This window comes from Copadichromis virginalis, linkage group LG17 (assembly GCF_057382275.1).
Source record: "Copadichromis virginalis isolate Kocher_CV1m ecotype Utaka linkage group LG17, C_Virginalis_male_GT1.1, whole genome shotgun sequence".
NCBI classification, from domain to species: Eukaryota; Metazoa; Chordata; class Actinopteri; order Cichliformes; family Cichlidae; genus Copadichromis; species Copadichromis virginalis.
In genome coordinates this window covers 22,976,034-22,991,490 of record NC_140634.1, presented here as the reverse complement: position 1 = coordinate 22,991,490, position 15,457 = coordinate 22,976,034, and the positions used below count along the sequence as shown (strand labels likewise).

The window sequence follows — 15,457 nt, the reverse complement described above, 5'->3', positions numbered from 1 at the left end:
GTTGTGGTTTGCAGTGTTTTGTGTTGTTTCACTTTAAATTTGTTTAAAAAGAAAAAGCTGAAAATTTAAATAGTTAAAAGTTGAACTGTGAATAGTTGGTTTTTGTATTATATGATTTATTTATTACATTTTATGTGGAGTGAATAAAAAAAAGTATATTTACGGTGGCCCCTAGAGACAAAGCAGCACGTACAAACTTCAAAACATGTACGAACCCTGAAGCGCGTACAAACTAAGAAGCACGTAAAAACTCAGAAGCACGTAAAAACTCCAAAATACGTACAAAAGCCAAACAGAAGTGCTCCAGGATGCTAGGGGCAGTGTTGAGCTTTTGTTACCTACCTACACAAGCCGGCAAGTAACAACGACCGGATATGGTGTGTGGTAGTAACAAGTAAATGAACATTTTTTTAAATTATTTGAATATATATGAGTGCTTGTGTATAAATACACAAACAATACACATGTGCTTTCAATTGTGTAATTTAAGTGATCTAGGTAGCTCTGTTTTGGAATTTCAGTTAACGCTAGAAATGTGTTTTGGAGTTTGTACATGCTTTGTCTCTAGGGGCCACTGTATATATTTATATATAAACATATATAAATAAAACCACTTTTTTTTTACATTAGTAATTCCTTTTGTGCATAATTTAATATCATTGTAATAATAAATTAATTAAAGCAACAAAACAACCTGAAGAGCCGGTTCGGAGCCGAAAGAGCCGGCTCTTATTAGTAAGTCGAGCAGAAAGAGCCGGTTCTCTAAAAAGAGCCGGAAATCCCATCACTAGTAGCAATGCAGCAGCTCCTCCTTTCGTCCTCTGTTTGACCCTAACTCAAATAACCTCACATAAATGTGGGAGTCCCTCTTTCGAACTCAACCTCTTGTATGAAGTTGTCAGGAAAAATACGGGAGTAACGTCAATACCACTTTCAAAATAAAAACTGAGCAAGAGTGATATATTTTGTAAATCAATCCATTTTTGGAAAAATGTCCTCAATCAAAATTTTATACTAACTTAAATGACGTTAAAATCTTTGACGGTAAATTTTGGGGTTTGTAATTCTTTTCACTGGATTTCTGTTAAGCAAAGACATAAATAGGTTCCAAAACAATCGCCAATGAGGCTTTTATTTTTGATGGTCCAAACCGGATAAGCTCCTGTACATTCCGGTCGTCTTGACGTTACCGCTTCGCCTCTGCTTGATACGGAGGCTTATCCAGCAGACGGAGGAGTCGCGCGCTCAGAACTTCAGTCATGTAAGTTTGATACTTCGTTTCATTTTTAGCTCGCGCTCATTTAAAACAGTCACTAATCCACCGAACGCGAGTTTATAGTGACCGTTCTCTGTGAGCCCTGTGCCAGATTGCGCTTAAAAATGTGTAAATTAATTGAATCTGCTCTATTTTAGGAGAATAACAACTTGAAAAAAAAACCCGAATTCAATAGGCTCTGGACTACATTTCGGCTTCGACTACATACTTATAAAAGGTTTTTATTTCCAGTGATTCATGTTACCAAACGCACGCACGACCAGCAAGTGGGAATGTTCTCTTTGCGCTCTACAAACCTCCCGTCAAACATCTGTGGCTATACGTTTACCTGCTTTATCCTAAAAGATTGAAAGCGAGTTAAAGACTTTTTTATGACCCACTAAGAAAAAAAAACTTCTCGGGTGTAGCAGGTTTGATTGTAATGGTTTTCAGTTGAGCTTCCACTGGCCAGAACAAATGGTCTGAATACGTAATACATGGTGGTGAAAGCTGAACCTTAACGCACCGTTGCAACCAGATAATGCTTCATTACCTAACGATACAACATGGGTGACAAACATGCGGTCCCAGAAACATGCTGTTATGTTATCTGGCATTTTTTAAGGGCGTAAGAAGACCCTGTCTTGCACTCAGGCATATTTTCTTTAGGTGAACAACTAAAGAATGTACCTTTTTACACTTAAAAGCACTTACTGTAAATTCATATGATTAAAAATAATTTAAAGTCTTACAGAATTAACTAAAGCAATCAACAGTGTCCAAAACATCCATATATTGTGTTGAAGAGAAATCAACAGAAGTCCAACTAGGGCCAGGCTGTACTTTTGTGTAATACCAGTTTGTACCAGAAGGTGAGTCAGCGTAAACTTTATTTTAAAGGCAAGTTTTTATTTTACAATAGCAGACTCGTAAAAATTGAAGCTTATCAAATAAAGGAATATCTAAAATAAGATGGGGAAAGTTTGTTTTATTTATGTGTGCATTTTAAATACAGTTTTTCTACAGTGGTTTTTACTGATTGAGATGGGCTGATGAATGTTGATCTAGAATCTGTGTTGGCTCAAGCTTTCTGCATGTCAACCTGTCCCCGGAGCACAGCAGTCACCTTGCTAAGCTGATTAATTAATAATTTTTATGTGCTGCATACAGGGACCACTGTTCTCCTTATCATCAGGACTAAACCCTTTTGTGAATTAGTAAACTACTCAGACATGATTCTGTTACTTTACCAACTAACAAATACCAGAAAAAAAGAAATAACTATATATATATATATATATATATATATATATATATATATATAATGGGAAATAATTGTAACAAACTCATTTTAACAAAGTCTCCTGACTTTTTATTTATTGATATGGGGCAGGAGAATGTGCAGAACAAGTTGTTATTTAGCCTCTAAATTTAAGGAGGTTAGCTGGAAATCCAGCAATCTGTTGCACAACTGTTCCCCAGAGCTCACTCTTTGGGAATTCTCTCATTCCTACAAAGCTGTCACAACTGCAAAATGTCAGATTTTTTCCACTTGACACTCAAATGCCACATCTGAGTTTCTGACTGATTAACATCACCTGATGTGAGGAAACAAGAAAAACCTCCACAGTGTTTCCTTTATGTTCAAAGGAATCAGAGGAGCTTGGTGTAATCAACACTAAGCCAAAGTACACTCCGAGCATTCATTAACTGCAGGTCCTGTAGCGTAACCATAAAATGTGTTAACAAAGGCAGCTTGTTGTGCTTCATATTTGAGCTGATATGTGCGTCTTGTCCAGTCGATATTGAGCAGGAAGCGACATTCAGTGAGTGTCTGGAGGCTCGACGCCAAGGAAGTTTTAAGCTTTGCAATTTTCCTGAATACTGGTGAACTTTTGTGTATCAGGTTGTACATTTTTCTGAAATAGCTTGAAGAAGAAATGGTTTTGTTTATTTAAACAAAACCATTTCTGTCATCCATCCATCCATCTTCATCCGCTTTATCCGAGGCCGGGTCGCGGGGGCAGCAGCCTAAGCAAAGAGGCCCAGACCTCCCTCTCCCCAGCCACCTCCTACAGCTTATCCGGGGGAACACCAAGGCGTTCCCAGGCCAGCCGAGAGATATAATCTCTCCAGCGTGTCCTGGGTCTGCCCCGGGGCCTCCTCCCGGTGGGACATGCCTGGAACACCTCACCCAGGAGGCGCCCAGGGGGCATCCTTGTCAGATGCCCGAACCACCTCAGCTGGCTCCTTTCGATGTGGAGCAGTAGCTGCTCTACTCTGAGCCCCTCCCGGATGGCCGAACTTCTCAACCTATCTCTAAGGGAGAGGCCAGCCACCCTTCGGAGGAAGCTCATTTCTGCCGCTTGTATCCGCGATCTCGTTCTTTCGGTCACTACCCACAGCTCGTGGCAATAGGTGAGGGTAGGGACGTAGATCGACCGGTAAATTGAGAGCTTCCCTTTTACACTCAGCTCCCTCTTCACCGCGACAGACCGGTGCAGCGTCTGCATTACTGCAGCTGCAGCCCCAATCCGTCTGTCAATCTCTGGCTCCCTTCTCCCATCACTTGCGAACAAGACCCTGAGATACTTGAACTCCTCCACTTGGGGCAGGAACTCATCCCCGACCCGGAGTGGGCACTCCACCCTTTTCCAGCTGAGAACCATGGCCTCAGATTTGGAGGTGCTGATCCTCATTCCCGCTGCTTCACACTCTGCTGCGAACCGTTCCAGTGCGAGCTGGAGGCTCTCACCCGATGAAGCCAACAGAACCACATCATCCGCAAAAATCAGAGATGAGATTCTGAGGGCACCAAAGCGAAAGCCCTTCGCCACTTGGCTGCGCCTAGAAATCCTGTCCATAAAAATTATGAACAGAACCGGAGACAAAGGGCAGCCCTGGCGGAGCCCATCACCCACCGGGAACAAGTCCGACTTATTGCCGGCAATGCGAACCAAGCTCTTACAATGGTTGTATAGGGATCGAATGGCCCGTAGCAATGGGCCAGACACCCCATACTCCCGCAACACCTCCCACAGGACACCCCGAGGGAAACGGTCGAATGCCTTCTCCAAGTCCACAAAACACATGTAGACTGGTTGGGCAAACTCCCATGCACCCTCAAGTATCCTCGAGAGGATAAAGAGCTGGTCCAGTGTTCCGCGACCAGGACGAAAACCGCATTGTTCCTCCTGTGTCCGAGGTTCGACTAGCGGACGAACTCTCCTTTCCAGCACCCTGGCATAGACTTTCCCAGGGAGGCTGAGGAGTGTGATCCCCCTGTATTTGGAACACACCCTCCGGTCCCCCTTCTTAAAGATGGGGACCACCACCCGGGTCTGCCAGTCCACAGGTACTGCCCCTGATCTCCACGCAACATTGCAGAGGCGTGTCAACCAGAACAGCCCTACAACGTCCAGAGCCTTCAGGAACTCGGGGCGGACCTCATCAACACCAGGGGCTCTGCCACCAAGGAGTTGTTTAACTGCCTCAGTGACCTCGCCCCCGGAAATTGACGGGTCATTCCCCTCATCCCCAGACTCTGCTTCCTCCTCGGAAGACGTGTCAGTGGGATTAAGGAGGTCCTTGAAGCATTCCTTCCACCGCCTGACAGTCGACGTCAGCAGCGCTCCGCCAGCACTATACACAGTGCAGGTAGAGCACCGCTTCCCCCTCCTGAGACGCCTGACGGTTTGCCAGAATCTCTTCGAGGCAGTCCGAAGGCTCTAAGAAGGCTGGGTACTCCGAACTGCCTGCCACTCGGCGCAGATGACAGTCAGGATCCGTTCCCCGACCCTAAGGCGCAGGGAACAAACCCTCTCATCCACCGGGAAAAACCCCAACGTACCGGTAGCAAGCCGAGGGGATATTAGAATACCCACCCCAGCCCGCCGCCTCTCACCAGGGGCAACTCCAGACTGAGACAGAGTCCAGCCCCTCTCCAGGAGACTGGTTCCGGAGCCCAAGCCATGCGTAGAGGTGAGCCCGACTATATCTAGCCGGTACCTCTCAACCTCACACACTAACTCAGGCTCCTTCCCCACCAGAGAGGTGACATTCCATGTCCCTATTGCCAGTCTTGGCAGCCGGGGGTCAGTCCGCCAGGGCCTTCGCTCCTGGCCACCACCCGGCACACAATGCACCCGACCCCTATGGCGCCTCCTGCGGGTGGTGGGCCTGCGGGAGGATGGGCCCATGTCTCCTCTTCGGGCTGTGCCCGGCCGGGCCCCATGGACTAAGGCCCGGCCACCAGACGCTCGCCCTCGGGCACCCTCCCCGGGCCTGGCTCCAGGGCGGGGCCCTGGTAATCCTATCCCGGGAAGGGTAAACTGTTCCCTCGATATTCTTTTCATAAGGGTCTTCTGAATCGCTCTTTCTCTGGTCTCTCACCCAGGACCAATTTGCCATGGGAGACCCTACCAGGGGGCAAAAGCCCCCAGACAACATAGCCCCTGGGATCCCTGGGACACACAAACCCCTCCACCACGATAAGGTAGCGATTTCTGTCGGTTGAAGACAATTAATCAGATTTACTTTATTTTTATTTACTTTATTGTAAGTAGTTTGTAGTTTTATTCTATTTATTGTTTCTTATTTTATTTTTATCCAGAATTATTTTATACATTCATTGTTTTATTAAAAAAAAATTGTATTTGTATTTTTTATATATATATATATATTCTCTGTGACAGTTTTTTTGCTAATAGTGATGCTGTTTTATTACTTTGTGTTAGGACTGACCCATATGACATAGAGCAAGGCCATTCGTGAGCAACTCTCACAACATTAAGACAAAGCCGGGAATATCTGAGACTGAGAGCCACGTGCCAGCCTAAGACTACAGTTTTGTAAAAATGAATCAGCAATCTACACAGGGGGAAACATGGCCACAAAATCCAAATAGGCTCTTTTTTTTTTTTTTTCTTAAATTAGCGAATATTCTCAGTTTAAACATTTGATTTGTTTTCTATGTGCTGTAATCGAAAAAGGGGGATGCACATTTCTGGATTGAATGCTGTGTTAATAGTGTTGTGCTATAATGCAGCTGCAGCTTCCTGTAAGTTGCAAACATGGATCGAAATCACCATCAGAAATATAATTATCACACATTTTCTCGAAAAATCGTGATGGAATTTTAGCTGCATGAATGCTACACAAATAACGTTTTTAGTTAACTAATTAATAATAATGAATTAATTCTAAATCTCCTTGTGGATGTTAACATTTCTACTTTGACTTATGCTCAAAATTATCTACACATGCAAAATGTCTCGTTATGGGGGGATTTTAATCATGTACATCTCATCTGTGTCCATGAAGCTGCCTGAAAGCATGAAATGTTCTAATAGTGGACGACCTCTATTTTTTTTTTTCCCCTTTCTGGATCCTTCATGGTTAATGAATCTGTCAGAGCAGATGAGGAGGAGGAGCGTGTGTGGAGCTGCTGACTGAAGTCACAACATTGTTTTTGGTGGAGATAATCATGTTCATGGTGTTAGAATGAATGTTTTTAAGAACACGAGTCATGATTTGGCATTAAAAGGTCACTGCTGGAAAACGTGTTATCGTGCTGGAACTCCCCGAAATTCACATCTGTAGGCATCCAAAGTTCATAGTAACTGTCTCCCCTTTATGGATACTTCTTTTTTTTTTTTTTTTAAGTTAAAATACATTTAAAACAATTCAGCTCTGTGGTCAATAGACCAGTGAAAAACAACAAAATGTCAAAGGGTGGCAGAAATATTTGGCCACAAATAGTTTGCAGCTGTGTTATGATGTCATGAATTTTGTAGAAACCAGTGCTTTTTCTTTCCTGTCTCGCTCAGAATGGGAAGGCGATCTCTGTTAGTGGCTCTCCTGGCTGTAGCTGTTGGAGTTTACCTGCTGCCGTCTCCCATCGACCCCAAACCACATGTGTAAGTATTCACACTTTCAGCTGGAGTCCCTCCAACGTGACTGCGGAGCGCTTCAGGCCCGCAAACATGGTTATAGTGGGAAGTGCAGCAGATACAGTTAATAGCCTTTTAAAAGCGGGTGCAAGAACCAAACTGCTGTTTTACAAGCAAAGTGAAACCACTGGATCAGATGTGTATAAGGAGAAGAGTTTAAGGGCAGACCAGTCAAAGTCAGATTGCATTTTTATGTTTTAATTCAATCAAAAATGCTTTTTGCCTCTGTGTATATAGAGAGTAGCTTTCGTAAAACCATGTATTTACATTTTTACTTTCATTTAAGGTTCAAAAACTATTATAATAGCTCATAACACAAAGTTCATCTAGCTCTGTGCTGCTGTTCAGTTTTCCTGTATTGTTACCCACGGTTTGTTTCCTCAGACTGAAGGGGCCACCTCCGGCTCTGGAAGGGCCGCTGGCTGTCAACACCCGTCTGCAGAAGGGTCGTAGGCTGTTCACTGGGAAACTACACGGACCGGAATCCTTCACTGCTGATGAGCATGGTGAGAGAGTTTGTTTTCCCCCTTCTCTCTTATTCCTGTGTGAAGACATCTACGTGCAAGCTACATATTGATGGAGTGTGTGTTTCAGGTAATGTGTACACGGGCACAGTGGACGGGAAGCTGTGGAGAATCGGTCCTGACGACAGCCTGACCTTCATCACTCACATGGGACAAAATCTACCAGAATGCGGTTGGTGTTTGTTCAGGGATGACTGATCCTTCCTCACTTTCCTCCTAACTTTTTGTGGTCTTGATAACTTTACTGTGTAGCTGTTGTAATCTGTGACATTATGTCCTTCAAATCAGCAGTTCATCTTTTTTAAATAGTATGAAGATAAAAGCTGGCATTTAATAGCTGACTTCACATGACTTTTAAAGTTAAATTTTAACTTTGAGTATCAGAGGGCTAATAGGAGCTCGTATGTCTAAGGGGACAGTCAAAGTAGCTCAGTGCTTCATTTGGTTAGAAGAAAATTGGATGATAATGAACTTTGGCAGTTAACAAGGATTCATTTACCTCAGTGGAAATAACCCAAACTAGATGACTCGCTGAATTTAGCTACAACAACACTGGGAAAAATGTAATTTGCAGCACACATGAAACCTGAATATTAAAGGTGATGCATTTAATTATTCAGTAAACCTTTATTTATAATTTGAGGTTTATTTTTTAGTATTTAAAAGCACATATGAGACTAATGGAAATCATTAAGTTGATTTTTGCATGTCAAAAAGACACAAAAATGAACAACATTGAATGTTTTCACAGCACCACATGTTGTGTGTCTGCAGGGAGCAGTACAGACTATGAACCTGTGTGCGGTCGCCCTCATGGCATCCGTTTGGATCGTCACGGTCAGCTGATTGTTGCTGACTCTTACTTTGGGCTGCACAGCGTGGATCCCAAAACCGGAGAAAAGACTTTACTCCTGGCTAATTCAGAGGGTACAGAGTGTGCTAGTTGTGCTCCACATGCTGTATGAATCCCTTTAAGACCAGTAAAGTCATTCTGTTTGTCCTCAGGAGCTGATAGCGTTCCCTTTACCTTTTTAAACGGGCTTGAGATTTCCTCCCAAACTGGAATCATCTATTTCACGGATTCCTCCAGTCGCTGGGGACGCAGGCACGTCAAACTGGAGGTGAGAAGGAGGTCTGGGCTTTAAAATAATAATCCAAACACAATTTTTACTATAGATTTGCACAAAGAAGATTTGGAAACAAAGGTGGGCAGCAGCTCTGGTCTTCTAATAGATCGCAAAAAGGACTGCTGATGCAAGCAAGCGCCATTGAGGATTGTTTTTTTTCCCCTTCAGAGTTGCTTAGTAACCACAGCACTCAAAAACACAAGAGGACACTTAAGCTAGTTCTTTGTCTCTGTTCATCTGCCCAATTTGCCAAAAAAAAGGAACTAACAAGAGTCCATTCAGTCCTGCTGGTGAGGCTTCAGGAAGCACTTTAAAATCTGATTAACCTCTCACAGTAATTATGTAAATTAGAAATATGATTTCCTGGTTCACCGTGGCAGTCGACTGCCAGAGGGATGACCATGTTTTATTTTATGTGGAGTTTGGGTGGTAGATAGTGAGAACCCTTTTAACATAAGGTGGAACCGTTACTGTTCAAGACAGAGCTGATGGATTCTCTAGTGAGCATTATTACGGTCATTAAATGTCACTCTCTGGATAAGGGAGTTATAACACAACCAGAATCCACCCTCTCTGTGCAATCTTGCCCTTGCCCCGTTTCTGTGGAACACCCTCCTTCAAGATATTAGGCAGGCATGCTCTGTGGAGGTTTTTAAAACTAAGCTGAAGACACATTTGTTCACCCTATCTTACATGTCTTAATTCTATGGCTTTTAGTTTTTAAATTTTTACTGTTTTTAACTTGTATTGTGTCTTTTACCTGTATTGCTTTTATTTCTTTTTTATCTTTTTAGTTTCAAATAGTTGTACAGCACTTTGTTTGAAAGCGCTTTATAAAGTTATTATTATTATTATTATTATTATTATTATTATTATTATTATTATTATTAAATGTAATAAAATAATGTAATAAAACCATTTTTCTAAATGTTTTTCATAAGCCAAGCAAGAAAACCACAACAATCAGATGGCCCCTATGAGCAAGTACTTGGCAACAGTGGGAAGGAAAAACTCACTTTTAACAGGAAGTAACGTCCAGCAGAACGAGGCTCAGGAGGGCCGGCCATCTGTCATGACTGGTTGAGAGCAGAGGGAGATAGTTTCTTCCTTATTTTCAAGTAGTAAGAAATTAATAAATGAAGATAAAAGTAAATGTATCTCAGATAAGCTACGATTTGTTCAAATAAGCTAACTGAAGTGAAACAGGCAAAGAAACAAATGTAGTTTTTTGTGTATTTTAGGTGATTCAACAAAGCAGAGCGATGATAAAATGAGCAGCATGAGTTTATGTAAACTAAAGAGATAAACTGGAGCTTTATATAAATGGCGTTTGGATACATTAAATACAGAGCTGTACAAAATCAGGCTAAGCTGTGCTAAACCGTTCAAACTGAACAATTCTGATTGTTTTTCAGGTGATCGAGCTGAACAGCCTTGGCCGTCTTCTCTCCTACAATCCCCAGTCAGGAAGTGTGACTGTGCTTCTGGACTCTCTCTACATGCCGAACGGCATCGTCCTGTCACCTGACGAAGACTTCCTGCTACTGGCGGAAACCAGCATTGGACGTATACTGAGGTTTGGATTGATTAGAGGATATTATACAAAGTTGCATTCATTTTCTGGAGGCCTAAACTAAGCTTTTCCCTTAAAATGATCTTTTTTCCCCCCAAAAGGAAGAAAAACTCAAATCAAGAAAAATGTTTTGTTGTATATCAGGTTTTGGTTAAAAGGCCCAAAATCTGGGACCAAGGAGGTCATCATGGACAATATGATTGGTTATCCCGACAACATCCGCCTCAGTGACCACGGTACATTCCTGGTTGGCATAACAACACCTCGCTTTCGGAAGTTCATGCCACCTTTCCTGGATATGATTGCTCCGTACCCAGTGATCAAACGCTTCCTTGCCAAGGTCAGTGAGTTTTGATTATGAGGATAATGTGCTGATGGGTGATAAGAAAAAAATGTGAGTCAAACCTTCACTTGTGTGATTATTGGCAACTAAACAGGATCTGCTCTATTTTTAAAACAGCCTTTAAGATCTCAGATAAGTGCTGATTTCATCCTGGTTTTTGTGTTGATAGCTGCAACTCAGTCCAATTAAATTAAGATTATTTAAATTTAAAAATAAAGGCGTCAATATAAGATGTAAATACACAGAAAAAAAGTCTGTAGTTTCTGCAAATAACCAGTTAAAATATTGTTTGGCTGGAATTGCGAAATGACTTCAGTTCCCCAAAGCAACAATAAAATTTGAAATTAGTGATGTTGGATTGAGTTGAGTATTTAAAAGATCTGGCCAAAAATGCCGATGATAAAAACAAAGCTATTAAAAAAAGTTGTCAGTTGACTAATAGGGATAAATATAGATCAGCTTAAACTATCACCTGAAAATTTTAGTTTAGTAAAGTATTAATCACTTAAATGTTTATTTTTTGTTGTAAAGTAACAAATAAGCTGTTAGTAGCTGGGACATCTTTTGTATTGAGAAGCTCAATGCAGATTAATTAATAATGAAAGGTTTTAGCTGCTTCCCAGCTTAAGTTCAGAGGTTCTGTTGAGAAGCAGTGTAGTTTCATCTATTTTCCCATAATGCATCTGGTCTCCGTGATTCTCAGTTATTTATAGTGTGGTCAAGCTTTGTTGCTGACTGCATGGTGACGAGACAGTGTGAAATCTAACAGGACAGGGTCAGGGCCTCTTTAGCTGGACACACACAGACACTAAATACACTGCTCCGACACACACGGACACACTTGAATGAATTCATCCCAGGACACACATCTGAACTGTTGGTGAACTGCTTCAAGGGTGAAAATTAAATCAAAGACATGGCAACAAAAGAAATGGTTCAGTTCAGACACGATTTGATCTCCCAGGAAAATAAAAACTCGCTTTTATTTTAAGTTTATACGATTTTAGCACAGTGGACATATCTCAATTTTAGTCTGAATGAAAGAAAACACTGACACGTCTTTGTCTAATGTTGTTTCCTGCCACTCCCTGCAGCCTGACACCATCTCCGGTTATAGTTCCACATGTATGCAAAGCTAAGTCAAACAAAGACAGCACTCCATGCAAAGATCTTAATAAAAAAGGGAACAGGAAGTATTAATGTCTTTCTTTTTTTCTCTCCTCTCCTTAATCATCATTTCGTGTCCTGTGTTGTTAGTAGCTGTAAGCCTCGGGTCTGGTTTTTATCTGGAAATTATTGGGGGGGCATAACAAAAAGTGGAAGACTGTAAATGTGTATAGTATTATTATTTATTATTTATTTCAAGTGAACAAGAAATCTTTTGAAGAACTCTTTCAGAAGTCATTCTTTATGTCATGTGTCTTCTATTATTAGCAATTCATTAGGTTGATTATTGTAAATTCATAGATTTTTGTAGTCTGTAAGATGCACAAAAGGAGTCCAAATTGATGTCTTGAAATTGCTAATAGCAGTACTCCATTAAAGTTTTCTTTGTCTACTGTCATATGTAATGAAGTAAAGCAGGAAACTGTCACATTACCAGATTTTAGCTGTACATTCTGAGTTATTCTGAGCTAAGTGCTAAAGTTATTTTACACTTTAGCACTAATAGTAAACATTCAATGCGTTTGTGTTTCCAGGTGGTTCCCCTGAACTGGTATAACATTCTGCTGCCACGCTACGCTCTGGTCCTGGAGCTGGGATTGGATGGCGAACTCATGGGAACGCTTCATGACCCGGAGGGCCGCCTCACATGGGCCATCAGCGATGTCTTCCAGCACCGAGGGAGAACCTACCTGGGCAGCACCGACCTGCCGTTCCTTCCCATCTTGGAAGGCTGGGATAGCTAATGATGACATATAAAGACTCTTTTCGTTTTATGTGGATGCAGGGTTCTTCACATTCACATTAGGACAACCACTAGTGTTTCCAGAGCAGTAAACTAAGAAAATATGATAACCTGAAGACATTTTAAGACACAGTGAATCCACCCCTAAAAATAATGAATGTCGAATCTTTTCCTCTAAAGACACGTAGTGTCCAAAAAACACAGGGCTACGGGTGAATCCCTGAAATACTGCTCAGTTTAAAGAAATAATAATAATTACACTCCCTGTTAAAAGTGAGTTTATCCTTCCCACTGTTGCCAAGTACTTGCTCATAGGGGCTATCTGATTGTGGTTTTCTTGCAAATATTTTAGGGTGTTTACCTTGCAATATAAAGTACCTTGAGGCAACTGTTGTTCTTATTTGGTGTTATATAAATAAAATGTAATTAAATGATCAAACTTATGTTTGACTTATGTTCATATCTGACCACTGTAGGTTAGAAACGATGTAGTTGGGGAATGGGATTACTGAGCAGATTAAAGTAAACCTCTTTTTACTCAACAATCAAAAGCAGAGAAAGTGTCTTTTTCTAGATGTGAAATCAGATTAGAAACCTGCGATGAACAGGGGATAAATATATCCTCACGTAAATAGCTTACGAGTTGTTTTTGCACTGCAGGAGAAAAACTGGAACACAACTGTAGAGACACCTGGTGGCTTTCCAACCATCACTGACTTTAATATCATCACTCGTTAACCCTAGAACACTAATTTCAGGTGATTTTCACCCATCCAGTTATTAAATAGGTGGCAATTTCCAAGAGAATTCATTTGGTAAACAAAAACTTTTATCGTCAGCTGATCAAAAAATTAAATGTTTTTGTTTCTTTTCACGGAACAGAAGTTTGATACCATCATGGGGAGGCTCGCGGCTCTCCAACGGGAGATTGAGAGACCAGTGTCGGAGTGTTAAAGAACAGCTTTAAAATTCTCCTGAGCTGCTCGCATAAAAGAAAAATCAACAACATCAACATGCGGACACCACGGCGCCAGCTGCACGGGCCCAAGGCTGGAGCCGAACAAAAACTCCCTGATAACAACTGTGTGATGACAATTCTTCCCATCCCATGCAAGGCCACCTGGGTTGGCTAGCAGACTGTTTACTTAGCCTGATAGGGTGAAGGACACTGTCTCAGCTGAACTATGGACACGCACACACATACACTTACACTGATAAGCACTCACACATTTCCCTTCCCCTTCTAATGCCTTCGATGCTTGTTGCCTCCTGGGAACACGAGGCGGGTCTGGGCCCGCGCTGGAGAGTCGGCGCAGTGGCAGGATGGCTGCTGTGTTGCCTGGGATTACTCCTTATCCCCTACCCAACCCTGTTGCTGGTCACGTGCTCTATAATGTTGTACTGTGGACATTTATGTGCTATTCTGTGCAGAGGAGTTTTTTTTTTTTGTTTCCTGTTCTCATGCTGTCCTCCTGTAGCCCAGCATGAGTAGAGGTCTCTTTTTTCTTCTTGTACTTTTCCCATTGTAGTGTCCATTTCAGTGGTTTTTCTGTAATGCAACCGTTCTCTGACTTGTATCCCCATGTGATGTCTGTGTTGTGTGTGTAAGGTCGGGGGGCGGGTTCATTCCACTGCAGGGCAACCTGCCACTGCATGTGGCGAATACAAATTTGAACTTGAACTGTCCCGGGCTTACATGTCCCAGGTATGTATGGACCAAAGAACAAGTTCCCAGTTCTATTTTTATTATTTTTAGTTAACCATTCCCTAATTTTTCACTAATTTTAGGGTACAGCAGCAGTCCCCAACCTTTTTTGCGCCACGGACCGGTTTATGCCCGACAATATTTTCACGGACCGGCCTTTAAGATGTCGCGGATAAATACAACAAAATAAAACTAGTACCGGTACCGAAAAAAAGAAGATTTATTCATAACACATGTGAAAAGACCCAGGAAAACAGAGTTAACGATAAAAACGATGACAAAATAACGCTGAAAACCGATAAAAACCCTGAAAACCATACATTTCACACCTGAGCCTCAGCTCTCGCGGCCTGGTACCAAACGACTCACGGACCGGTACCGGTCTGAGACCCGGGGGTTGGGGACCGCTGGGGTACAGGGTCCCCGCATACCTTTTTTTTTTTTTCTTTTTATGAGACTTATAGGGGGTAGTAAAAGAAGAGTACTTCAATTTGCCATATATTGTTGTACTTTAATATATTTTGATGGGAAGTATTTTTTGTCGGGTATATTGGGTAAAATTGGGTGATAGTGTTACTGTTCTTGGGTTAAATCCATTAGGTTTGGTTCACCATTACTGCTGAGACGCGGGCCTGGATTGTCAAATTTCGCTAACTTTTCTTTCTACAGAATTTGAAATGAACCTAATAAATGTGAATTTTGGACTGTCTTAAACTTGGAGGTTTACTGTTAATATCATGTTGAAAAGTTAGTCTTTTAAATAAAACTTTTACATTATTTAACATTCCATTGCGACTTGGTCCTTGGATTCAAATTTTTTTTTAAAATACATTTTTAAACCACAAATCTTTGGATTTTGGACGTTGTTAGTTTTTTGTAACAAATTTGAAAATGACCAAAATTTTCCATCCAATTATAACTTATATTTTATTTTGTATTGTATTGCATTTTACAGACACTGGAGATTCTTGTAAACAACGTTACGAAAAGAGGTAAGAACAAAATAGCTGTACATTAAATCCCAAAATGTTTAAATAAGGTTAATCCCTGTGAGCCAAAAGCTTGGGCTT

The 15,457-nt window shown here is 41.6% G+C and overlaps 1 protein-coding gene across 2 annotated transcripts; it reads left to right on the top strand.

Annotated features, from left to right (window-relative positions):
* The first annotated feature begins 1,183 nt into the window (after positions 1-1,183).
* On the top strand, positions 1,184-15,174 carry LOC146689423 (adipocyte plasma membrane-associated protein). 2 transcript variants are annotated; one of them, XR_014916042.1, is made up of 10 exons: positions 1,184-1,261; positions 7,084-7,173; positions 7,591-7,712; positions 7,801-7,902; positions 8,505-8,657; positions 8,736-8,851; positions 10,273-10,433; positions 10,575-10,770; positions 12,474-13,440; positions 13,565-15,174. XR_014916042.1 is itself a non-coding variant. In XM_085437065.1 (9 exons), the coding sequence occupies exons 2-9, from the start codon at positions 7,085-7,087 to the stop codon at positions 12,681-12,683; spliced, it is 1,149 nt and encodes a 382-aa protein (XP_085293191.1). In that variant the 5' UTR covers positions 1,184-1,261; position 7,084; the 3' UTR covers positions 12,684-15,174. The 2 variants fall into 2 exon arrangements, 1 of the variants encoding a protein (XP_085293191.1); XM_085437065.1 differs by having other exon boundaries at positions 12,474-15,174.
* The last annotated feature ends 283 nt before the right edge of the window (positions 15,175-15,457 follow it).

Bases quoted from the DNA above. Each gene is read 5' to 3' on its own strand.
- LOC146689423 (XM_085437065.1), top strand. From the start codon at position 7,085: ATGGGAAGGCGATCTCTGTTAGTGGCTCTCCTGGCTGTAGCTGTTGGA. The intron at 7,903-8,504 runs GTTGGTGTTTGT...GTGTGTCTGCAG, and splicing joins ACAAAATCTACCAGAATGCG to GGAGCAGTACAGACTATGAA. The intron at 10,434-10,574 runs GTTTGGATTGAT...GTTGTATATCAG, and splicing joins AGCATTGGACGTATACTGAG to GTTTTGGTTAAAAGGCCCAA.